This window comes from Phycodurus eques, chromosome 5 (genome assembly GCF_024500275.1).
Source record: "Phycodurus eques isolate BA_2022a chromosome 5, UOR_Pequ_1.1, whole genome shotgun sequence".
NCBI classification, from domain to species: domain Eukaryota; kingdom Metazoa; phylum Chordata; class Actinopteri; order Syngnathiformes; family Syngnathidae; genus Phycodurus; species Phycodurus eques.
The window spans coordinates 9,010,305-9,037,143 of NC_084529.1; the positions used below are offsets into that span (position 1 = coordinate 9,010,305).

At 39.6% G+C, this 26,839-nt stretch overlaps 1 protein-coding gene across 4 annotated transcripts in view; it reads right to left on the bottom strand.

The window, feature by feature from the left end:
- Positions 1-26,839, bottom strand: part of ckap5 (cytoskeleton associated protein 5) — a 111,041-nt gene that overhangs the window by 25,176 nt on the left and 59,026 nt on the right. For 2 of the 4 annotated variants that reach the window (XM_061677394.1, XM_061677393.1), the window contains exons 22-38: positions 23,358-23,471; positions 23,105-23,233; positions 22,179-22,373; positions 21,934-22,054; positions 17,770-17,855; positions 17,181-17,291; positions 16,483-16,605; positions 16,051-16,200; positions 13,879-14,082; positions 13,658-13,793; positions 13,351-13,544; positions 13,090-13,265; positions 6,761-6,784; positions 4,365-4,538; positions 4,155-4,275; positions 1,004-1,183; positions 727-914 (exon numbers count right to left, since the gene is read on the bottom strand). In XM_061677394.1, coding sequence (XP_061533378.1) covers positions 727-914; positions 1,004-1,183; positions 4,155-4,275; positions 4,365-4,538; positions 6,761-6,784; positions 13,090-13,265; positions 13,351-13,544; positions 13,658-13,793; positions 13,879-14,082; positions 16,051-16,200; positions 16,483-16,605; positions 17,181-17,291; positions 17,770-17,855; positions 21,934-22,054; positions 22,179-22,373; positions 23,105-23,233; positions 23,358-23,471 — 2,426 coding nt within the window. The remainder of the gene's footprint in view (positions 1-726; positions 915-1,003; positions 1,184-4,154; positions 4,276-4,364; positions 4,539-6,760; positions 6,785-13,089; positions 13,266-13,350; positions 13,545-13,657; positions 13,794-13,878; positions 14,083-16,050; positions 16,201-16,482; positions 16,606-17,180; positions 17,292-17,769; positions 17,856-21,933; positions 22,055-22,178; positions 22,374-23,104; positions 23,234-23,357; positions 23,472-26,839) is intronic. The other 2 variants (XM_061677396.1, XM_061677395.1) reach the window with 2 other exon arrangements.

The following is a 26,839-nucleotide window of genomic DNA, read 5'->3' on the forward strand; positions in this document are numbered from 1 at the left end:
CGCTGCGGCAGCTGGCTTGACTTCGACTTTTTTACTGGAGACAGAGGTTGAGTACATGATGGTTTGAACCCAATCTTGCTAGAATATTGTTCAAACCATCATATCAAGCTGTAGTTCTGCTAGTTATCATAGCCTACACGGGTAGCCCAATATCCTGCTTTCCGGGTTTGGTCACATGAAGTACACAAAGGCACTTATGATGTTAATTTCAGTTGACAGCAGAGGGCGATATTGGCCAACATGGCCATCGCCTGGAACAGGTAAAAATTGATGAATTTATCCTTTTAATTCTCATTTTACAAACAATATTAATCAGAATACCGTGTTGAGACTAGTGGGGGCACACACAACATTCTTTCTCAATTTATTTGGGAGTTTACTTAAACGGCTATTAGTTTCTCCACTGCGTCAATCTGAAACTCTTTACAACAATTAAAACTGAAAATGATTGTCTCCATTGTACAATTCAAAACTTGCACAGTGCATAATTTTTAATGTAATCGTTTTTAAATGTTTTGCTATTGTCTCAGTTTTTCCAATTTTTTTTTTTGCTCGACTACAAAAATATATATATATATATTTAAATAAATAAATTAAAAAATCTATATCTTGAGATTTAAGTAAAGGTTGAGACTTGATGTTTACATGATGTTTACATCAAGTCTCAAGGTCTCAAAGGTTCAACTTTTACATGCATCTGCTTATTAACATCTCGGGCTTATTCACCTAATTATGTTGGTCTGGTCAGACTTCTCCAGGACTTTGACTACAAGCATGTTCACAGATCTGATGACCTGCTGCCCCTCCTCGGTTTCCTCCACTCTGCTGTCCAGTATCAATGTTATTAGGCCGTGCAGTAGGTCCTTCAACACACCCATAGATGCCTCTCTTGCCAAAGACTCCAAAGAGAATAACTGAGGATAAGAAAAAGGCAGGTTATGAATGCGTCCATTGTATCCACCTCAGGTTCATCTACTAAAATTCATATGAGGAAGGGACTCACAGACAGCATGTTGCCAAGGATGCAGCTGTAGAGTTTAAATATTTCCTTCTTGTCCTGACGGTCATCGGCCATGTGGGTATTATAGATGAGTCTCAGCTGCATGAAGGTGGCAATGAGGAACTGGTCAATGTGTCCTGACATAACCTCTGCCTTGTTCTCCTGCCACAATACTTCATCAATCTGTGAGGACAAAACATTTTTTTCAGTATTTATATCTATATTAAGGTTGGGTAAAAATATCGATTCAGCAATGCATTGCAATTTTTCTTCTGACAATTCAATATCGATTCAGCATCAATCAATTCACCTCCCGGCCACTGTGAGCCGCTTTGAGAGTGGTTCACGTTGTAAATCTTTGTTTGGGGTCATTTTTAATTCCCCTGTAAATCCGGAAAACAAAAATGGACAAAAGATACTCCAACCACAATACGCAAATCCAAAACCAAAACACGCTAGAAGTCGCCGTTCCAGAACTGGACATGGAGTTAAAACAGCCATTTTTGAGTCATATAAGTCGACAGAAAGAGCAACTGACCCCTTCTATCACTTCTCATTTCATTTTTAACGAGTGGGAATTTGTGTCGAATATTCTGCAGACTAGAGCCCCCCTACACAGAAGCCACACAGGGAGTAGTGATGAGACCGATTATAGTCCGGGCCGATTATCGAGGCCGATCGTTGGCATTTTGGCTCATATTGGCGTCGGCCTTTTTTAATCCAACAGCCAATAATTTGATACTTGGTTATTTTGGCCCGCTCCTTGAGCCGTCAGCTTATCGTGGTGGAGGGATTTGTATGTCCCAATGATCCTAGGAGCTAAGTTGTGGAGAGCTCCCGGTGAGGACTCCATCGTTCTGCTGGGGGACTTCAATGCTCATGTGGGCAATGACAGTGAGACCTGGATGGGCGTGATTGGGAGGAACGCCCCCCCAAAAAAATGGTAATGATGGTGAGTTTAACAGAATTTTTTCACTAAAAAGTCACAAGGTAAAGTGCGCAATTATCATTTATTTAAATTTTACCATTTGGTTATTTGTACTTCTATTTCCACTTGTACTGACAACTAAGGATAGTTGTTGTGGCAATATTTCTAGGCTTTACACGATCAGGATTTTTGGGGCTGATCGGTAATCGATCAGCCCCATTCCTCCAAGATGGAGGAATGTGTCTATTTAAATGACCTGTTCATTTACTGTATATACTTGTGTACTTAATTGCTCAAAACATTATATTTACAATAAATGTATCTTTGTTCCTCTATTTATGCCAGTGAGGCATAGTGACAGACAGAACAAATGAATGGTCTTCTTAGATGGCAGGAAGTAAATACAGTAATTAATGTATCCACTTTTTGTGACATTTTTGTTTGTTGGTGTGCCATGAGATTTTTCAATTGTAAAATATGTGCCTTGGATCCATAAAGGTTGGAAATCACTGCTCTAGTCAGATCGTGTATTCTTATCAGTCAGGTCAAACCAACATTACAACATGACAGAAATAATGGGTGCCAACTTACTGTAATTAAATTATTTTTAATTAAATTACTTCACCCACACCGAAACTTTAGAGCATGATTCAACAGAACGGCGGCATGTTTACGTACAACCGTTCATGCTCCCACTAGCTTGCTAGGCTACATAACGTTTTGTTGCCTGCTTGCGAGCCGTATCGTATTAAAAGTACGTGAACATAGGACGTTCGTTTAAAGCTTAAACGAACGTCCTCTCCTGTCTTGAGCACCGGTGACCACCAACACACATTTTTCCCCATTTTGTCCTTAGAATACAGTCGGCGCGATCCACTCTTGTTGTCGTCGCCATGGTAACGAGTGTATCCGGTCGCATTTGAGTTGACAAGATAAAGCCCAATGATAGTAAAAAACGGGATTGTTTTTGCAGTAGTCTGACATAGTGAAATCGTGAAAGAGCAAATTTGTCTTGTAATCTGATCCAGGGGGCATTACGTGTTGTCTGTCTCAGACGTGTTGTCTTTTCTACACCGCCGACATGTTTTTTTGGCCGTCAGATATTTGCAATACTACGTCAAAAAGACACGCGACAAGGCTAAAAATAAACTAGCTTTTGGATTCAAATATTCCTGAGCACGATGGCGAAGCGGAGTAAATGTCTTTTGCAGAGCCGATCAATGACATCATTGATCTGCGAATTATGACAAAGTCGATCAGCATAAAATTGTAAATATCGGCCGATACCGATTAGCCCGATAAAACCGGTGTAAAGTCTAATATTTTCTATATAACTGTAGGTAAACGACCAGCGTATTCTATGATTTTATTCCAAGCATGCATGAGGAGAAATTGGGCAGGAGACCTACAAGATGATCTTCAGACTGGCAAGACAGTAGCTCTCCCACATTTACTACAAAAGAGCACCCCTGTAATCATAAACATATGTTTTCAGTTACTAGGAACAAGGCTTGCATAATATAGTTGGGTCGTGGGCTACATCACAGGTGCCAAACTCAAGGCCTGTGAAAACGTATGTGACCCATGAAAGCTTTCCACAATTCCTTGACTTCTGTTCTAAACTAGCCATAAAAATAATTCTTACCAAATGTAGTTACAATTATGTAATACAATGGGCCAAATATTAGGGTTCTCACATAGAACCGATTAGGTAGGGAACAAGAAGTGCACAAAATGCCCTAGCCAAAAGCTTAGTCTCTAAACAGTGCAGATCAGGTTCTAGCTAGATTTTTGGCATACCATTAAACCCCGAGCATTATTATACTTCACATTTGTGGCTTCCCTGAGGGCAACCATAACTACGATGTGGCCAACAATGAAAATAAATTTGACAACATTGGGCTTCATGCACCTAGTGTAGAGAGTAATACATCATTATCCAAATATATGCAGCAGTCTGTTCTGGTAAATTTCCTTTACAATGCTAAAAGGTTTAAAGTCTGCTCAAATTTAACCCTGAAAATATTGTTTTCTGGCGCTGAGCGTCTACTGTATCGTGTTGCTGTTCATTGGAATTGTATTTAAAAATGATAAATGTGAAGCATGCTGTACAAAACACTTTCCACAGCTGATCCCAACAGAGAATTAAATTAGCGTATTAAAAAAGTATTTTTAAGTAGCGTATTGAAATAACCCATACAGTAAAGGCCAAGCTGTGATCTTTACCTGTGCAAGTGCCTGTATGCTGGTGTTTATGTCCCCACTGGCCACCTGAGAGATGACAAAGTTTATAGTGGACGCAGTGCTGTTGTGGAGGTCATCAAATTGTGGGGAAACGGTACGCATCCTTATGTGACAAAACACAGCAGCATCGAAATCAACATCAAGTTCCATGTTCAAGACCTATTCCAGCGTCTGCACACTAGTCAGACTTACTTTGGCTCAGGGATCACAATAGGCTCCAACAGCTCATCTAGCTTGTGCTGGACAAGGTCGGGCAGCTCGTTTACTCTGCTCCGGTCCATCTCAATCATGTCCAGGTCTAACTGGAACTCCTTGGGAATGGGCATGTGAGAGGACTCGCTGTGCTGGGCATTCTGACGGGCTTGGCTGGGGAAGAGAACGGTATGTCAGGTTAATTGTGTTACTAAATCAGTAAGGCAGGGTGATTATCTGATTTTATTGATTACAGTTTATTGCTCAGGCCTACTTTTGATTAAATTTTTAATATATAGTTTTTACAGCATTAGTAGTTTGAAGCCCATCCCATAAAAGAGACTAGCGAGTCGTGACTATAATTCCCGCTTAGAAACACACAACATGAGCAGAATCATTTTCTCATTGTTTTTGTGTGACAAGAAATAACCCCAGACTACCACCATGTTCCTTTGTTGATCCCATGAAAAGAAGCGGACACCAGTGCATGACACCTCTATGCATCCATGTGGCTCTCCTGTGGAGACAGTGGAACCTCTAAAATGGAACGTTCTGCTTCCAAATTGTTCCAATTTAATTTTAATTAAAACCCCCCACCACCATAGGAACTAAATGTGATAAATTCATTCGTTCCAGGCTCATAAAACAAGGATGTACAAGGGATGGTTTAAGTAACATTTTAAGATTCTTAAGTCAGGTCTAACACTGTATTGCAGTGGTTCTCAAAAGGTTTACACCAAGTACCGCCTCAAAAAATACTTAGCTGTCCAAGTATCACCATAATGACCAACATTAGAATACAGTAGCATAATGCAGGCAATCACTGAGTCAATCGCACTGATCATTGACAAAGACATGCCCATTTATACATTGCAAAAGCAGGGATTTATTGACATTTTCTAAACTTTTGACCCAAGGAATGCGCTTCTAAATATGTTGCCAAGGTTGCCTTAACAACTAAATGACAGTGAGAGAGCTGGAAGAAATGAAGTATTACAGCAGTCATATGGACCAGCTGAGCCATGCAGCTTGACAGCTTGCTTTATGATAAATTGTAGTGATGCACCGGAATTTCGGCAAAACTAGCCCCAAAGTGCATTTTTAGGGCCGGACACCAAAATAAAACGATGTTTATTGTTCCTAACTCACAGCTTTGCCCACAAGCTTGTACACAGATAAGTATTTTCTATTAACAAGCAATGCCCATTGGGCTTTGTTGACTATGTGGTTGATTTTACTGGACGTCATTATTTTACACACAGCCTGAAGTCGCGGTTTGATAATGACATAGTCGTGCGCCATACACCATAAATATGACAGTTCAATAAGGCACACATTCAACTTGCTGTAACAAACACAACACAAATGAATGTGTATTACAGCAATAATTCATATTTGCATGTCACCATTGTGGGGACTGCGTGGCTTTACCGTCATTATGGTAACGACTAGTCCAAACTGCAGCGTCCCTACTGTCGCCCAACCTTGCTGTTTTCTGCTGTTCGGCTACTAAGGTGGGATGCTTGTTTCATGCTATGTGTGTGTGTGTGTATAGAAAATTGCCACCAAAAAAACCTCAACGCTTGTTCGGTATCAGGAGAAGTTACTTGTTCTGAAGAATGTCATTGTCATTTGATTTTTCATTGTCAGTCATTATATTTTTCTAGTAAAGGAGGAAAAAAAAAAAGATTAAAAGCAAAAATCTGATTTGTGACAAAAACCTGAGACTTTTTTTTTAAGGTTCTCTCTCAGCCTTACCAACCAGCACTTTAAATCTACCACTAAAAAAACAAGTTATATATTTGTTTAAAAATTAGCTAAAGTGAATAATTTTTTTTGTCAACTTCACCTTTTGCTAATCCACAACTAGCATTAATACCAAAATGTATAAAATTTTGATAAAGACTTCCCCATGTTCTCTCAGTACCCAGGCAGCGCATGTGCTAAATGCTGCCAATGAAGGACTAAAGTATTTGGAAGTTCCTGAACCGTAGTTGTTTTTAAGTTACCATGTGAATACAGCTGAACCCTTATTGCAAGTGACTAAATGGGAATCAACTTCCATATTAGAGGCGCCACACCTACATTTTTGGTTCCACTTGCTGTAAGACCAAGAACAAACATGACGTTTAGGTATCAAAAGCCCAAATGAACTTCTATTCAGAACTGTAATTTTGATGTTTTATGAAGTACAAATAAAATGAAATAGATGATTGAATTAAATGAAATACTGTCATTCAAAGTTACATTAAATGATAATACACAGTGCACCATCTATTGAATGAAGAAAATCCAAAAGACAGAAAGATGGTGCCCATTTACATTAAGACGATAAAATTGTATTTTATGTTTTTTTGCCAAGGTCACAGACACAAGGAGGAGGAAGAGGTACTCACATTCTATAAGTGCGATACATAATTCTGCTCCGGAAAGGAAGGCAGGAAGAAAACAGAAAGAAGGAAAGCACAGGAAAAAAGATGAGGAGTTAAGAGACATGCAGGCAGCAGGCCCACCTCCCAGCCAAAAGGGACACAATGCTTGGTTTTCACTGTCAGAGCCTGCCAAGTAAGTGCAGTATATGGACAAAAGTATTGTATTGGGCCAAGACGCCGACAGGAATTCAGATAGAAAAATATGAAAACAGTCTCCCCTTAGGAGAATTCACTCTTGTGAGAAGACAATCTACAGGATTTTGGAATGTGTCACGGGAATCTTTGTCCATCCATTCAAAACAGCATTTAATAAGTCAGACAGAGGGGCTCACCACTCCCATTCTACAGTAGTTCATCTTAAAGCTGCTCGAGGTGGTTGAATTCAGGGCTCTGAGTAAGTTCTAACTTCATCCAACCATGCCTTTTGGGATGTTTCATTTGGCAACAAGAAAATTCTAAACTGTCTACGTAAGATGGCGAGTTTAGCAAAGCTTATTTATTTATATCGGGCATTTCATACACAAGGTAACTCAATGTGCTTCACATGATGAAAAGCTTTTAAAAACAAAGAAAGAAACAGGGGATAAGTAATGAGTAAAGCCCAGGAAATTATTGTTAATGTCTCAAATTACTATGTCCATATGCTGTACAGTTTAAACCACATTTACATATACATACACTATATAAAAATACTTTTTTCCCCTCATGGAAGACTAAACTTTACCGTTTAGGTCAATTACATTACTAAAATTATTTCTATTTGCTAAATACCAGAACGAGTAACGGATTATTTTGGCAATATTTCATTATATTCTTCAAAGTCAAAAGTTTACATACAGTGAGATTATGATGCCTTTAAACCATGTGCGAAAACACATGTAATTTCTTTGGAAGTTTCTGATGGGTTTGTTGACATTTACTGACAACAGTTGAGTTCAGGATTTTAGCCCCATATTGGCCCGATTAGCTAGTGCGGGCTATTTCCCAGATCGGGCCAGACATATTTTGTCAGGAACAACAAAACCTCTTGTGTGGTATAATCCATGACCAACGATTGGGCCCAACATTAGCCATATGATGCCAAAATGTAAACTCTAGCATGTTTGATTTTTTGGAATATCTTCCTTGTACTGTGACATATCACAGACAACTCTCCGACAGCACACCTTGTCGACCAATTGGATTGCGCATTGTGATCGGCACATCGCCTCCCGTTATCAACATTTATTCACGCGCACAACCAATGTTTACCGAACCTTTAGCACATGATTCAACAGAACGTTGGCATATTTACGTACAAACGTTAGTGCTACCACTAGCTTGCTAGGCGACATAACATTCTGTTTGACAATAACTTTTTGTCGCCATAGTAACTGTTGTATCCAGTTACGGTGAAAGGTGGCACATTTTTTGGTCACGCCTCCCAGACAGTGTTTGATTTGACAAAATAAAGCCCAGTGGTCATAAAAGACGGGATATGGTGGTATCGGAATACACGTCATGTACTGTTGCCACTGTGTGACCGAGATATAGATTTTACGGCAGTAGTCTAACATAGTGCAATCGTGAAAGACCAAACATGTCTTGTAATCTGATCTAGGCATTAATTTGAGACACACCTGTGGATTTTTTATTAAACTAGGCCCACCTGAAACACACCGCTTGTTTGTAACATCATAGGAAAGTCAAAACAAATCAGCCAAGATATCAGAAAGAGAATTGTGGAATTGCACAAGTCTGGTTCATTCTTGGGTGCAGGTACCCAGAGCTGCCAATATGTAATATAGAAATTCACTTCCAGAACAATTTGTCTGAATTTCCATATTTCTAAAATTTTGTCAAGAACATTACGCAGAAAGGTTATTGCAGTATATTATGTAATAGGATAAAAATAATTCTGCATACTGTTCAATTGCACAAGCTAATCATTACTCTGTAAATGTAATCATTAATTAATCATGGCTTCAATATTTATTTTGTTTTTATTGCATCCACCTTGTAACGGCAGACACAATTGTAGCCTGAATGAAAATATGAGATTTCAATGTGCCATTGTCAAAAATATCTGTCTCTATGGATAAATTGGCCTTTGTATTAATTCTGTTTCCATCCTAGGTAATAAAAAGTATTGAATCAGATTAATCAGATCACAAAAGTCAATTAAAACATAGCACTTAATTTTGCCAACAAATAACATTGCTGATAGATTTAATTGGATCGTTTATGCATGGACAGTTAAAATTTCTATTTTGTGATTGTACTTTTATAGATGTTTTCTCTCGCATGCTATTTATACTTACTATACTCATTGTGGAACTAATAGGTTTTCTTATCTTATATTATTAATAATACATATTTGTAATAAATATACTCTTAACTGACCCTGTTCTCAGATGACGTCTCAGTTCATTAATTCAAACAGCGTACGCGCAAGCAGCTTTTTTTTGTTAAACAATATAGTGCTTATTTCAGCAATTATTATTTAATTTATAAAATTTTCATCACGGTGGCGGGACACAGCGCTGTACTGGCTGGTAAAGTAGGATGCTGGATTTCAGCTAGGAAGTTAAAGCTTGGGTGCAAATGGGTCTTCCAAATGGACAATGACCCGAAACATACTGGTTACAAAGTGGTTTAAGGATAAAGTCAATGTTTTGGAGTGGCCACCACAAAGCTCTGATCTCAAGCCAATTGAAAATGTATGGGCAGACCTGAAAAGGCATGTGAGAGCAAGGCAGCCTACAAACTTGGCTTAGTTAACGCCAGTTCTCTCAGGAGGAATTGGCGAAAATTCCTAGCAATTATTGTGAGAAACTTTTGACCCAATTCATACAGTTTAAAGGCAATGGTACCAAATACGAATAACATTTATGTAAGGTTCTGACAATAAAAAGTGGTGATTCTTCTTCTATCTGTTAAGAGCAACCCAACATGCAAGGCTACGGGGGGATGATAAGAGGGAAACAATTTTAATCCACATCTTGAAACATATTCTGCGATGAAAAACAGATTTGTCTCCTTTGAAAGATGAAAAACATTGTTTCCTGTACATGACTTCGAGAATTGGTTGTTTATTGATTAGCTATTCACAAAATGGATGTTAAAATCTAAGGACGAAGAATCATCACTTTTACGCCTTCAATGTTGACATCACCGAGGGCAGGAGACAGAAAATACCCTAGACATTCACTACAGAATGAAAGAAAAACTGTCAGCAAAAAGAATACTAATTAAGTGGAAAATCTCAACTCCCCATTTAAACAGTTACTGCTTTTGTATTACTATATTCTAAAAGGAAACGGTCATCATTTTACAGTTACTCATTTTAAGTAGGAAAGAATTGTAAAAAATGGCTTGTCAGCTGTACACATTTCCAAATAATTATTCACACACAAAGGCAATTTATGACAGCTCCACAGTTTACAATCGTATGCTTTAGTGTGAAAATCTAATCTTATTTCTGAATTAAATCTGAATGTATTGAACTTCTGATTATGTGATCAGTTTAAACTCTTCAATACGTCAATAAATTCACTTTCACGATAGAAAAATAAATGATCAATGAATGTGTCTAGAAAAAATAAATGATTAATTAAATGATCATGATTAGTGATTGTGATAAATTTCAGGTCCATCACAGTGTTGCAGCTCAGAAATGGCGGAAATGTGCGTAAAAAAAGCCAAACTGCACCTCCTCGACTGGCCCGTTCCGTACGGAGATACTGAGACCCCCTCAGCCGTCCTTCCACAGAGCCCATTGCCGGCAGCCCCTCGGGTGTCTTCATTATCCCCGAGGGGGCAGTTGTTGATTTTATATTTTATATACCTCTAAATAATTTACAGCACTTCAGACTAGTGTACTGTAGGGCTGGGGGAAAACAAAAATATATATTTTTTAAATGAATAACTCAGCTAAGTCTACTTCAAAAATAGGTTTGGCGCAGAATTTCTGCCTCGAAGCGCCACAGAGAAAAAAAAATTTAAAAATAAAATAAAAAGTTCATTATTGCAGACGGACACAGTATTAGGCCACTGATAAACTTTGCCAAAAATGACAGGGAATCATCAAGTGATTTTTAAGACACTGTTAGACTATTACACTATTACATGTGTAATGTGCATAATGTATGAGTGAGGTGAACAGTAGCTTTTTTTTTTTTTTAAGCTAAAAGGATAATCGCTAGTGCACAAATACTAATCGTGAATGCTAACCATTTAGCAAAGACTAATTTCGTCTCAAATTCTGGAGACTTTATACCATACACTCAGTACCAAAGGTCCAGCCTTCAGAAATGAGAATACAATTGTCCTTATATATTTCTAATTATTTCATTTGCCTTATTAGTTTTGTATACTAATATAATGTTGGGTTTACCGTTTTAAAAATTAACACGGGTGTTGTGAGAAAAAGACATTTGAGTAGTGTAATCAGTCCTGCTAATTTTTACGTTGTTAAATGTTTTGTGTATAGGTAGATCGATTAATTGACAACTATCGATTATCAATTTAATTAATAACTATTACTTGATTAATAGTTTAGAGACCTTGTTTAACTGAAAATTTTCCAAATCCTAAGAATTTCAGCCTCTCAACAGTAAATAATTATATTATAATAAAGCAGACCGATTATCTTTGTGTTTCAGCAAAATATATTTGCAAACACCATGGGAAAACAATCAACATTTTTGCCTCTTTTGACATGTAACAGACCAAACCAGTAACTGAATCATAATCAATTTGAATTTTTTTTGAATAAAGGGATGAAAATTTAAAATATTTTTTCAAGAATCATCAATGTCTCAAAAAAATAATCAACAGATTAATCCATCCATCCATCTATTCTCTTAACCGCTTATCCTCACGAGGGTTGTGGGTGTGCTGGTACCTATCTCAGCTGACTTCGGGCGAGAGACGGGGTACACCCTGAACATCCAATCGTAGGGCACATATAAACAACCAATCGCACTCATTTTCACACATACGGACAATTTTCTTCAATTAACCTACCATGTAGGGCTGCACAATTAATACAATTTTAATCGTGATCAAGATTTTGGCTGCCATTGTTAAATGAGCCTAACGGTCAGCGATTTTTTTTTTTTTTTATATTTAAAATGTTGGAATTGCTGCATATGAAAAGTAGTGATGTCAATGTAATGTGCAGCAGCTTCCGCAACCGAGTCATCCAGCCACCAAAGGGCAAAACGCATGGTTAAGGCTTCATTAAGTGCTGGCAACTTCAAAAACAAGTCTAAAATGGCATTGATTTCCAATGTAGTAACACATGAAGCTTTAATTTTGAAGTTGGCCCTCTCAGCCTGTTGGCACAGAGGTGGCAAGTCACGGGAAGACATACAGAATTAACAGTCGTAAAGGCTCCCTTGACTTCGACTTTTCAGCTGGCCTGACAGTAGTGACAAACGCATGGTGTAAATGGAGAGGGAAATCACCGCTGTTGTCTTCTTTGCAGTTTTGCGACCGTGAACAACAGACTAATGGTCAAGTAGAACAACAGAGACGTATACCTGACAATGCACTATATTGACAGGGATTTCTAATGAGAAGTCGGTATTTGCAGCCGAATGTTATTGTCTTTTATGCATAAACAGTATTTGCTTTCAAGAAGTTGCAATTCGTGATCGCACTTTTTAATAGCATATTTATTTAGTTAGCCATTGTTTAAGTATAATTTTTTTGGGGCACATTTATTTATTATTAGCTATTCTTATTTAAAGACTCATTGTGCACTGAAAACCTATTGCTGAAAAATAGTACAATAAAAATATTTTTTCCCTCACGAGGAATAATCGTGATTACAATATTAATGAAAACAACTGATTATTACTTTGGCTATAATCGTGCAGCCCTCCCACCGTGCATGTTTTTGGAATGTGGGAGGAAACTGGAGTACGCGGAGAAACCCCCCCCCACGCAGGCATGGGGAGAACATGCAAACTCACACAGGGAGGCCGGATTTGAACCCGGGACCTCAGACCTGTGAGGCAGATGTGCAAACCAGTCCCACCATGCCGCCGCTGATGGAAACCTTAATCTATTCAAATAATTGTTAGTCGGTAATTTACATATGCTGTAAAAGTAATATTTTTAAAAAATAATAATAAATTGTGATTATAATCAAGATCACACAATATGAAAACAAATTATCCTTTGTTGGTTTTTTTTTTCCATATAGTCCAGCCAGCCCTACTCTCAAATGTCAACACACATTTCTTGCTCCATTTAACTACCATTCATGGTGCAAATGATCCTCTCCAGACGCCGGGGTGACCTACTTGAGTTTGTTGGGGTCTTCCTGTGCAGACTTGCGAAGGAAAGTGCCATTGGGGTTAGCTGGGTGATCTCTTTGAGACCGTTCGTTTGCACTCTGCTTGGCTGGCGCAGCAACTGTTTTCTTCGCTGAAGAACGTTTTATTCTCTCCTCCAACATGCTCATATCTTTCTCTGACAACTGTAAAGGATATAAGGCATTGGGCAATGTCAAATTTGGAGTTGTGTTTTAGATAAACCCAGACTACTGCAATCCTCAAACTTACATTTCCAATTAGTTTATAGACCTGGTCTCCACAGACGTTGTAGACAGCCACTACCGTGTTCAGCGCAGCATTTCGGACAGAAGTGTCTCTATCACCAATATGAACAGCAATCTCTTTCAGAGACTTGGCCGGAGTTGGTTGGCATACAATCATTCCATAGCCTTCTATCAAACAGCCCAACTCCTCCAGACATTCTTAAGACACGAACCCAAAGATGCATTGTAAGAAAACATGCACTCATAACAGAGAAATGAAATTTGAGTAATTTAATGCAACAACAATAAACTGGTAGATTATAGCGACCTACCAGCTCTTTGTTTTGAGTTTTTGGACTTGGTACCATCCATGAGGTAAGGAAAGACCTTGGATGCAGGGTAAACCTTACATAGCATCGTGAGTATTGCGCGAACATCTTTGCGAACCACGTCCTTAGACTCTCCTACCTAAGAGAAAGAAGAAAGAGGAACCAAGAATTAAAGGTCATTCACAGAGAACAAACCCGTCATGCCAAGTGTGGTGTGTGCTGACCTTGAGTAGAAGGTAGGGGACAAAAGAGTTTGCCTCATACTCAGTGAGATTATAGTTCTCCCTATCGAGCATGGCAAAGAGCAGCTTCAAATATTCCAGCACCTTCATCAGGACTGTTGTGTTGGTGTCAAAGAAGCGTAGAGTGAACCATTTCAGAATTAAGTCCAGACAGCTTATGGTGGCATCACTTTCATTCTCCAGCCTCTGACAAATAAAAGTACAGTGACTGTTTTGATATTTCAGACTTTGATCGATGCATCCATAGCAACAAGGAGACATATGTACACACATGGACAGAATTGTTTGTACCACTCTCTTAATGAAAGAAAAAGTCACAGTGGTCACCGAAACAACTTGATTCTGACAAAGTAATAAATATACAAATTCAATGAAAATTACCCAATCAAAATCAGACATTGTAGTTCAACAATTACATTTAAAATCAAAATCATGAAACAGCCCTGGACACAAATGATAGTACCCAAAACTTTTTTTTTTTGCACAACCTTTTGAGGCAATTACTGCAATCAAACGATTTTTTGAACTTTCAATGAGACTTCTGCACCTCAGCAGTTACAGGTGCTGGTCATATAATTAGAATATCATGAAAAAGTTGATTTATTTCAGTAATTCCAGTCAAAAAGTAAAACTTGTATAATGTATACATTCATTTCACACAGACTGACCTATTTCAAGTGTTTATTTCTTTTGTTGATGATTATAACTAACAACTCATGAAAACCCAAAATTGAGTATCTCAGAAAATTAGTATATTATGGTGGGGTGCAATATTGAAGACACCTGGTGCCACCCTCTAATCAGCTACTTAACTCAAAGCACCTGCAAAGGTCTTTAAATGGTCTCTCAGTCTAGTTCTCTAGGCTACACAATCATGGGGAAGACTGCTGATCTGAGAGTTGTACAAAAGATGACCATTGACACCTTGCACAAGGTGGGCAAGACACGAAAGGTCGTTGCTAAAGAGGCTGGCTGGTCACAGAGCTCTGTGTCCAAGCACAAGAGAGAAGCAAAGGGAAGGAAAAGATGTGGTAGAAAAAAAAAAAGTGTACAAGCAATAGGGATAACCGCACCCTGGAGAGGATTGTGAAACAAAACCCATTCAAAAATGTGGGGGAGATTCACAAAAAGTGGACTGCAGCTGGAGTCAGTGCTTCAAGAACCACCACACAGAGACGTATACAAGACAAGAGTTTCAGCTGTCGTATTCCCTGTGTCAAGCCATTATTGAACAAGAGACTGCATCTCTCCTGAGCTAAAAGAGAGGATGACTGGACTGCTACTGAGTGGTCCAAAGTTTTGTTCTCTGATGAAAGTAAATTTTGCATGTCCTTTGGAAATCAAGGTCCCAGAGTCTGGAGGAAGAGAGGAGAGGCACAGAATCCACATTGCTTGAGGTCGAGTGTGAAGTTTCCACAGTCAGTGATCGTTTGGAGTGCCATGACATGTGCTGTTGTTGGTCCACTGTGTTTCCTTAGGTCCAAGGTCAACGCGGCAGTTTACCTGGAAGTTTTAGAGCACTTCATGTTGCCTGCTGCTGACCAACTTTATGGAGATGCAGATTTCATTTTCCAACAGGACTTGGCACCTGCATACAGTGACAAAGTTAACAGTACCTGGTTTAAGGACCATGGTATCCCTGTTCTTGATTGGCCAGCCAACTCACCTGACCTCAACCCCATTGAAAATCTATGGGCTATTGTGAAGACGAAGATGCGATACGCCAGACCCAACAATGCAGGAGCTGAAGGCCACTATCAGAGCAACCTGGGCCCTCATAACACCTGAGCAGTGCCACAGACTGATCGACTCCATGCCACGCCGCATTGCTGCAGTAATTTCGGCCAAAGGAGCCCCAACTAAGTACTGAGTGCTGTACATGCTCATATGTTTCATGTTCATACTTTTCAGTTGACCAACATTTCGAGAAATATTTTTTGTATTGTTCTTAATATTCTAATTTTCTGAGATACTGAATTTGGAATTTTCATTTGCTGTCAGTTATAATCCAAATTAAAAGAAACATTTGAAATATATCGGTCTGTCCGTAATGAATGAATATAATATACAAGTTTCACTTTTTGAATTAAATTACTGAAATAAATTTTCATGATATTCTAATTATATGACCAGCACCTGTACATGAGTCCTCACCTCAATCATGACGCTAATGGCCTTTACTTGTCTCTGGAAGTCAAGATGGAAAAGTTCATCCTGGAGCCACTTGGCAAAGCAGGTCGACATCTGAGTTTTAAGCTGTTCCAAATATTCATCTCGAGGAGTTATGAAGTTCCATTTCAAAATCTATTAGGACAGAACAATCAAGTTCAAAGCCAAATGCCGGTGTTACATTCTATTAAAATGTTGCACAAATTATTATTGGTTCTCTAGGTTTCAGTGACACTGGTCACATTACAGCACACTCCATTTTATTTGACAACATTCTGTACCACAAAGAATAATTACATTGCTGCAGGAGGGCATTTTTGCCATTTATTCACTGATTAACATTTTCTGGAATACTGAATGAAAATGGCTAACAGCTAAGTACTCCCTGTTTAGATATCATTGCAGTCAGTCGGGTACCTTCAGTTGCTTCTCCTCTTTGATCCTCTGCTCCTTAGCATTGGGGATAAGGATGAAGAGGGGTCCAGACCGATCCTCGTCATCTTTCATGCCTTTGGCTACAGGCTTCTTACTAGATGCAATCTGAACGTGGGGCAAGGTCTAAATTTCAGACATTTTTATAAAATAATTTACTGTTTAACAAAATGCATACATCACACTGAAAATAAAGAACTTTGTAAGTGGCAGACAGAACAGGTGGAAACTGATTATGACGTTCCTTAAACATGCAACAACTCAATTCATGCAGTGAAGTGATAGGAAAACACAGTGATCACTCATTTGTGTTCCATTTCTCTAAGCATGCAAGTACTGCAATTTGAATAATATTTTGTCAAAAGTAAAATATTCATTTAATCAAAACTCATGAGTGGATAGGTTAGTAAACTTTCACCTAAGAAAGAGGAGTGTATTATTTTGATTATAGATTTAAACAGTGACACCACATTTAAGGACTATGGGCTGAGGACTGGACAGTGTAAACACCAGGCCCATGTGTCATGAAGAATATTAAAGCTTAGTGCGCACTCATTAGTCTGTCAAAACTTGTCTACATTGGCTGGACTTTGGCTCTGTGACTTTAGAGCACACAGCAGTGTTTGATGAGTGGTAGTTGTGTAACAATTGTCTCATCAGGAGCACATCTGTTCCACATCTACCTGTTGACTGCCAGCAGTAGTCTTCCCTTTGTTGAGGGGCTTTTTATTAGCATTACTGTCCTTGTCCTTTGAGGGAGGGGTAAGGTCTGGTTCCTCAGGGGGAGAGAGTTGCTGAGCGAACAGAAAAACCAAATGTTGACAAATCAGTCAAGAACTGAGGGGTGACATATGACATACATTACAAAATGTCTCTGAACAAACATAACGGAAATACAAAAAGGATGTGGGAAAACCAAAGATACTGATTGTGTTAATTTGACTGCAACAAAATACATTTAAATACTCTACAAGAGAGCGCACAAAGTTAAACTATCCTTAGATTTTAAATTACATTAATCTAAGTACTTGTTTTGTATTTGTTCCACATTTAACTACACAATGGTGTATTACAATAACCATTTGTGAATATTGGGGCTCAACACAGATTAAACGGTGGAAAATAATTATGGTTGGACTCTAAAACAGACTTTTCATTAAATGTTCAGGTTTCAATAGCAAACAACAAATGACTATTACAAAGAAACAATCAGACATCCACAAATAATGGAGACGGCTATTGTTTTTGTTACAGGTGTTGATACAGACATACCTTCTTAGCAGCTACTCCCCCTCTGACCTTTTTAGCTTCAGGTTTATTATCGACAACGTCCTCACTGACTGCCTGAGACCTATAGGCTGCGGAAAATGTGAAAACATTTGTAAATTACCCACAGAACAGACTCCTATTGCCCCAAATTATAACCGCCACTCTCTTGGGCAAAACTATTAACTCTGAATCTTAGAGATAAAATAGTTCCAAAAGATATACAGAACACAATATCTGAAATGTGAAATAAAATGTAGCAGACGGCATTTACTTTTGGGCCATCTTATTAAAACAATATTATACATCAAATACCAGTTATGAAGCAATGTAATTCGGGCATATTAAGTATTTTATGGTTTACCAATAAAACGCATTAAAATTTTAAAACTTTACAGGGATCTCGTTTAATGTGCATCTCGCATCTGAGACGCTAAAAAATGACCAGGGACGCATATAGCATGGCGAATCTGTTCCATAAATACAATTATGATACTTTTTTCCAGACTAAAGTTTTCATTGTTGTGGTAACACCCGGTGCACCGCTCACGACGCAGTGAGCCGATGACAGAATAGCTGTGGCCTTGTAGATGCACACACTTGGGACACTTGACGGGAAAGTTAACTATTAAGTTCGCTAGCCCGTGAGTTAACTAGTTCGTGAGCTAAGGAGCTAAACAGCTTGCTCGATCGTGGTGACATACAGCGGTCACTAACTGCCGGACCGCGGTCTTCATCCACTTATTAAAAGTGCATGAATGTGAAGTGCCATTACGAAACAAAACAAAGGTATTGAACAAAAACTAAAACAGTTCAGTTAAGACTTAAATTGAAATATGTAAAATTGTTTGAGACTTCACTGTTGTGTCAACATGCCAAACAGAAAAGGGTAAACAAACTAATGTCCTTAAGCACTTTATTTGAACATGTATAACTTATTTACTTTCTCTTATTGTGAAATGCAGCCGTTCTTTTATTTAGTAAATGAGGGAACATTAAGTAGTTGTGCTCATGTTTGATTACTAGGCCAGAATTTTTAAGGTGTAGAATTTTTTATTATGCTCTTATATCAGTGGCATAAAAAAAACAACAACAATACAATCGTTTATCCTGAAAGTTTTGCGGAAAAATACATCGTTCTAAAAAAATTGCTATGGTGGCAGGCCTAAACAATATATTGAGAGGCAAGAGCAATGGATAACAAATACATTGAACAAACAATATCAAAGATAACTAATAAAAATCAGCAATATATATATATATATATATATATATATATATATATATATATATATATCACTGCATGTAACTAAAACAGACCAATCATGAGAGATGATCTCCGCGCCATTCTGCGCGCGTTGACAATATGTGCCGTGTGCGCGCGGGGGAGTATAAAGAGGCCTTAAGGAAACACAGTGGACCAACACCAGCACATGTCATGACACCCCAAACCATTACTGACTGTGGAAACTTTACACTCGACCTCAAGCAACGTGGATTCTGTGCATCTCTTCCTCCAGACCCTGGGACCTCTTTAGACCAGGCGAGACGCTTCTCACGCTATCTCTTGTTTAAGAGTGGCTTGACACAAAGAATGTGACAGCTGAAACCCATGTCTTGCATATGTCTGTGCGTGGTGGCTCTTGAAGCACTGACTCCAGCTGCAGTCCACTCTGTGAATCTCCCCCACATTTCTGAATGGGCTTCGTTTCACAATCCTCTCCAGAGTGCGGTTACCCCAACACTTTTTTAACCACATCTTTTCCTTCCCTTTGCCTCTCTATTAATGTGCTTGGACACAGAGCTCTGTGACCAGCCAGCCTCTTTAGCAACGACCTTGCCCTCCTTGTGCAAGGTGTCAATGGTCATCTTTTGTACAACTCAGGTTAGTAGTCTTCCCCATGATTGTGCAGCCTACAGAACTAGACCGAGAGACCATTTAAAGACCTTTGCAGGTGCTTTGAGTTAAGTAGCTGATTAGAGTGTGGCACCAGGTGTCTTCAATATTGCACCTCTCCACAATATTAAAATTTTCTGGGATACTCAATTAGGGGTTTTCATCAGTGGTGAGTTATAATCATCAAAATGAAAAGAAATAAACACTTGAAACATGTCAGTCTGTGTGAAATGAATGTATACATTATACAAGTTACACTTTTTGAATGGAATTACTGAAATAAATCAACTTTTTCATGATATTCTAATTATATGACCAGCACCTGTAGCTGTCAGAGGGGCACATTTCTGCACACTCATGAAAAAACCAAGGTGTTTTTCAAAATGAAATTCACACTTTTATACTAAGTCCATGTTAGAGAGTCACTCTATGGAGGTCTAAAGACCCAAAATACGTCACCTTTAATAATGTGATATTGCAAGCATTTCTTTTGTTACTGTTGTTGTTTTCAAAACTAGTAATCCAACAATATGTTGTGTACAGTGGACCCCCACTATTTGCGGGAGATGGGGACGGGGCCTGACCGTGAATAGGGAAATTCCGCAAATAACTGACGCTCATTGTAATTGCCATGGGAAAAAAATGACAATTTTCCTCCGGGGTGGGGAAAAGCGAATAAGCAGGGGATCGGGTAAATACATTTTATAAATAAATACAAATTGTGGTATCCGGAAAAAAAATATCGCAAATAACCAGGGATAAGTTCCCCAAAATAATTAAAACAGGTGAATCTGCGTATGTGAATTTGCAGGGGTCCACGATACAGTGGGTACGGAAAGTATTCAGACCCCCTTAAATGTTTCACTCTTTGGTATATTGCAGCTATTTGCTAAAATATTTTTTCTTTTTTCCTCAAATGTGCATACAGCACCCCATATTGACTGAAAAACACTGAATTGTTGAATTTTTTGCAGATTAAAAAAGAAAAACAAATATCACACAGCCATAAGTATTCAGACCCTTTGCTGTGACATTTAACTCAGGTGCTGTCCATTTATTCTGATCATCCTTGATATGGTTCTACACACTTATTGGAGTCCAGCTGTGTTTGATTATACTGATTGGACTTGATTAGGAAAGTCACACACCTGTGTATATAAGACACAGCTCACAGTGCATGTCAGAGCAAATGAGAATCATGAGGTCAAAGGAACTGCCTGAAGAGCTCACAGACAGAATTGTGGCAAGGCACAGATCTGGACAAGGTTTAAAAAAAAAAAAAAAAAAGTTTCTGCAACACTTAAGGGTCCTAAGAGCACAGTGTCCTCCATAATCCTTAAAAGGAAGACGTTTGTGAAGACCAGAATCCTTGCTAGAGCTGGCAGTCCGTCCAAACTGAGCAATCGGGGGAGAAGAGCCTTGGGGAGAGAGGTAAAGAAGAACCCAAAGATCACTAGTGGCTGAGCTCCAGAGATGCAGTTGGGAGATGAGAGAAAGTTCGCGAAAGTGAACCATCACTGCAGCCCTCCACCAGTCGGAGCTTTATGGGAGAGTGGCCCGACGGAACCCTCTCCCCTCAGTGCAAGATATGAAAGCCCGCATGAGGTTTGATAAAAAAAAAAACAACCTAAGGACTCAAAGATTCTCTATTCTGATGAGACCAAAATAGAACTTTCTGGGCTTAATTTTAAGTGGTATGTGTAGAGAAAACCCGGCACTGCAATATAACAATGAGAAATTCAAGGGGGTCTGAATACTTTCTGTACCCACTGTATATGTAATAATATGATTTGTACATTTATATAGTTTCACAGTCATTATATAGTTTCAGAGTCATAACGGCCCTCTGAGGTAAACCATAACTACAATTTGGCCCGCGACAAAACTAAGTTTGTAAACCCCTGCTCTAGATTATCCAGATAGAAATAGTAGACATTTCAACAAACACCAGTTTTGCTAAATTTTTTAGCTTATTTGTGCTGCTTCGTTCACATCAATTGTACTGCTATACGCAATACAAGTACCTTCTGGCTTACATTCTTATAACCAATAAGAGAAGCGCTCAATGTTGTGTAAACATTTTGTAGCGCTTAAGGTACCTGCATCTGTATTTTCTTGTAGTTTTTTTAATTTTACATTTCTTATAGCAATATCATAATATTAACATTAAGAAATCATCATTACGGTCACTAAATGTGTGGTATCAAGTTAGGATTTCTGCCTTTCCACCCCTCGTTATTTTATATATTATACAGTTATAGAGGAATACTAACCCGCTCTAGTTGTCTCGGATGGGACTTTTGCTCCTCCAGTTTTGGCAGGAGCAGCGGGTTTAGCTGGCATCACCGCTCTGGCCTTTTCCAACATGGCTACGACCTGGTCTTTAGAAGACAGCTAATCGAAGCAAGAATAAAGAAATACAGTATTATAGAAAGCACTGTAATGGAGTACTGTTGAGAAAGAGTCAAACCATTTTCTATAATTTAGCAATTTAAAGCTCAAAAACATTTTCCAGTACCTTCAGTTTGCCAGCAGCCTTGTTCATCTTGTCATAGCCAAGGTGCATCATGAACATGGGTAGAGCATCTTGAGCCTTCCTCCTCACATCACCGTTTCGGTCTTCTAAGCAGGCGTAGAGATTGGGGATGCAAGCCATTAAATCGCTTGGCACAGTCCTTAGGGTGGGTAACTTCTCCGCTAACCAGCCTAACAACTGAGAGAGGAAGGAGAGAGTTTTGTTTTTGAACATTTACATCATGCAACATCTAATGATTAAAGAACTATATAACCCTTGCTTTCCATCGATCCATTTAACTTTCACTTATCCAAGGTCGGGTCGCGGGGGAAAGCAGGGAATCCCCTCTCCCCAGCCACTTCAGTCAGCTCTTCCGGGGGGATCCCGAGGAATTGCCAAGCCAACCGGGAGAAAGTCTCTCCAATGTGTCCTGGGGTGTTCCTCCCAGGGGACGTGCCAGGAGGCATTCTAACCATATACCTGAGCCACCTCATCTACCTCCTGTCAATGTGGAGGAGCAGCGCCTCAACTCTGAGCCCCTGCAATCTTACCCTATGTCTAAGGGAAAGCCTAGACACCCTGCGGTGGAAGCTCATTTCGGCTGCTTGTATCCGCGATCTTGTTCGTTCTCTCACGACCATAGGTGAGGGTAGGAACATAGATCAATCGGTAATTCGAGAGCTTTGCCTTTTAGCTCAGCCCCTTCTTTACCACGACAGACCGATACAGAGTCCACATCACTGCAGAAGCGATGCGCCTGTAGATCTCCTGCTGCATTCTTCCCTCACGAGTGAACAAGACCCGGAGATACTTGAACTCCTCAACTTGGGGAAGGCTCTGAATTTGAATTTTCTGAATGAGCTGATTTATTTTTTTTCCTTCCCCATTGTTTCTTGTGCATGTTTAGTCCGTCATATGTGACTGTGTACCTCTTGACGTAGAAAGGGATTCTCTTTCTTCAACTCCTCTGATAGCTCCTCTCCTTCCAGCCATTCTTTCATCCCAGTCTGTTCCACCCAGGCCTGCAGAGTGGCCATTGCAGCTGCCCTAACGTTGGACTAAAGAGGAATATTGTTCATATACGGAGACCCAGTCCAACCATAAGCATAATGCCTTTAGGCATGATTTATGCATCATCATCACATAATGCACATGAATATTTTGCATCCTCAGCTTATGTACCTTACTGTCGCCAAGCACAGTGATGATGGGGAATCCTAGTGTTTTAACATGCTGTTTGAGTCCAGGCCCCATGGCTGTGGGCAGCTGCTGCAGGATAGACAGGCTCTGCTGGACCTGGAAAACACATATACAAGTGTCATTTAAAATATTTCAATTACAATCTTGAATGACCACTTCTCTAAACTATGGAAAACTAATTTATATGCGCCCTGAGGTGTATTCACACAACTGTATGGCAGAATCCATGTTACTGACGGCGATAGAAGAAACAAAGAAGCTTATGCCCAATTAAAACAATCAGACAACACCGTTTTAAGGTGCACAATCAGGGGTAGTACAAGTGTCAACAGTTGGCAGAGAAAAAGCAAATACTTTTTGCTGTAATGCTTCAATTGACATTAGGGATGTTATTAACTACTTATTGAATCAATAAATCTATAGATCAAGGGTGCCCAATACGTCACTCCCAGATAGATCGCGTGCAATTTTTTTTTCTTTTTTGGGGCGGGGCGGGAGACAGTGCACAACATTGTTACAGCATTGTCTGATGTCAATGTTACAGGGAGCTCAGTGTCTGTGTGGCATCTGTGTGAGTGTGTGCACAACTTCGCATGGGGCGGAGATGCACTACTGAGGAAGAGATCATACGAAGTGCGTGTGTGTGTGTATTGTGGCACAAGTGTAGCGACGGCGACAAGGAATAGTTAGTGAGCCAAAGAGTGCACGCTTGAAGGAACCAACATCAGAATCAGAATCAGAATCATCTTTATTTGCCAAGTATGTCCAAAACACACAAGGAATTTGTCTCCGGTAGTTGGAGCCGCTCTAGTACAACAGAAAGTCAATTTACAGAACACTTTGGAGACATAAAGACATTGACAAAAAACAATTGTGCAAAAAGATGCAGAGTCCTCTAGCACTTAGAGCAGTTCGAATGACTAATATTGCGATAGTCCGGTGCAATGACCATTGTGCAAGGAGTGTATGCGGTTTAAAGTGACGAGTAGTGCGATCAGGACATGCAGGACAGTGTTGCAAATGAAGCCCATCCCCACAACATATTTGCTCCTGTGCCTTCCTTGCTGCCTGCCTCTCAATCAGCTGCGCCAACCTGTGAAGGAAGATAGCCCGGAGGAGGACAACATCAGCCTGAGAGGAATCATCTCTCCTGCGTCTCCCGACCACAGTCAGATGACCAAAGCAGGAACAGTTGACACCATAGAACTAACTCATATATAACACGAGGTCGAGCCTGGATTTGGAGAGGGAATTGGTACCGAATGCATAAGAGTAAAGGTGGTCTTGTTGTTCCAAACAGGTGTTTGATGAGCATTCCTCAACCTTCTCAGTCTTTTTTGCCATCTTTCCCAGCTTTTTGGGAATGTGTTGCAGCCATAAAATTCAAAGTTATTGATTTGCTAAAAACAATCAAGTTTGGCTGGCGACCACTTCAGGGTGTACCCCGCCTCCTGCCCGATGATAGCTGGGATAGGCACTCCCGCGGCCCTTGTGAGGAGAAGCGGCTCAGAAAATGGATGTATTTATTTATGTTTAACACTAACTAAGTTAACTTCATTGGCATTGGGGTTGTAGAATATGGACATGTTTAAGTTAAAAAGTACTTGTTTTGCAATTTAAATAAAATTTTTGAGTGGTTTTATTGAAGTTATTTTTCACGATTTCCTAATATAACTAATATATAGTTATATTAGGAAATGTAATTGTAGTATATCATTTTTAAAGTTTATCATTATAAATGGGAATTTTTTTCTTCACACCTGTTGCTGATTATTGTTCTCTAAGTAATATCACTTCAAGCCTTTTCCAACATGACATACTACAAAAAAATTATGTATAATTTATTGCTGAATTGCAAAATTCTAGGCTGCGATATCTGTATCGGATCAGAAGTGAAAAAGTTGGATCTGTATGTCATCGGCCTCATCAAGGACGGTGACGAGTCTGCATATCGACAGGAGGTGGAGCGGCTGGAGCTGTGGTGCGGCCGACACAACCTGGAGCTGAACACGCTCAAGACTGTAGAGATGATCGTGGACTTCAGGAGGCATCCTTCGCCACAGCTGCCCCTCACGTTGTCCAGCTGCCTTGTGTCAATTGTCAAGACCTTCAAGTTCCTGGGAATTACAGTCTCTCAGGACCTGAAGTTGGCGATCAACATCAACTCCGTCCTCAAAAAGGCCCAGCAGAGGATGTACTTCCTGCGGCTTCTGAAAGAGCACGGTCTGCCACAGGAGCTGCTGAAGCAGTTCTACACTGTGGTCATCGAGTCAGTCATGTGTTCTTCCATCACAGTCTGGTTTGGTGCTGCTACAAAAAAAGTACAAACTCCGACTAACGGACAATCAATACTGCTGAAAAGATTGTCGGTATCCCCCGACCCACCCTTGAGGACTTGCACGCTGCCGGGACTAAGACAAGAGCGTGCAAAATCCTCTCGGACCCTCCGCATCCCGGTCACCGGCTCTTCCAGCCCCTTCCCTCAGGTAGGCGCTACCGATCAATGCAAACTAGAACTAGCAGACATTCCAACAGCTTCTTCCCTCTTGCAATCAACTTCTTAAACAGCTAACGTACAATTCCATTGCAACATGCTGCCATTTTTGTTTCTTGAGTTTGTTGTTACATTTCTGTCGGGCCAATTATACATTACTCGTGCACTCACTGTAGTAGTCTAGCCACGCTGCACTGTTTGCATATTTGTTGTTGACCAATGCTAGCCACTCATTCCAGACTAGCATCTGCACCACTTCCACACTGACTGAGGAGTATCTGCAACATTTGCACAATCAACATTGTCCCAGCTTATCGCACTACTAGTCTCTTTAAACTGCATACATTTCTTGAAGTCTCGGCGCCCTTTGCACAATGGTCATTGCGTCGGACTATTGCTATATTAGTCATTCAAACTGCTCTAAGTGCTAAAGGACTGCATCTTTTTGCACAATTGTTGAAAAAATAAAAAATTTGTACCGGCATTACCAGATAACTAGCAACTCTTTATTGCTCAGTGACTGTTTTTCTCAATGTCTTTATGTCTCAAAAGTCTCTCTGTCAACGGACTGTCTGTTGTCGTACTAGAGCCGCTCCAACTACCGGAGACAAATTCCTTGTGTGTTTTTTGGACGTACTTGGCAAATAAAGATGATTCTGATTCTGAGGTCACTCCTGTCGTTTACTTCAAACAACTGGATCCAAGAGCTGCTTTGTTCGCAAACGACATCACTACGCAGACCCCCCAGTCCAACAGAGTTTTTTTAGGCACACCACTGAAAAATTAGGCCGCATGTGTGCCCAAATTGGTTGCACTTTAGCGCCTTGAAGATGAATCACCAAGTTGTTTACCTTCTTACAAAACACTCACACAAACTTGCCAGAACTTTGACCACCAGCAAGTTCAACGGCACCAAAATAAATAAATATATAAAAACTGATAATCCTTAGCTTTGATTGACAGATCTATT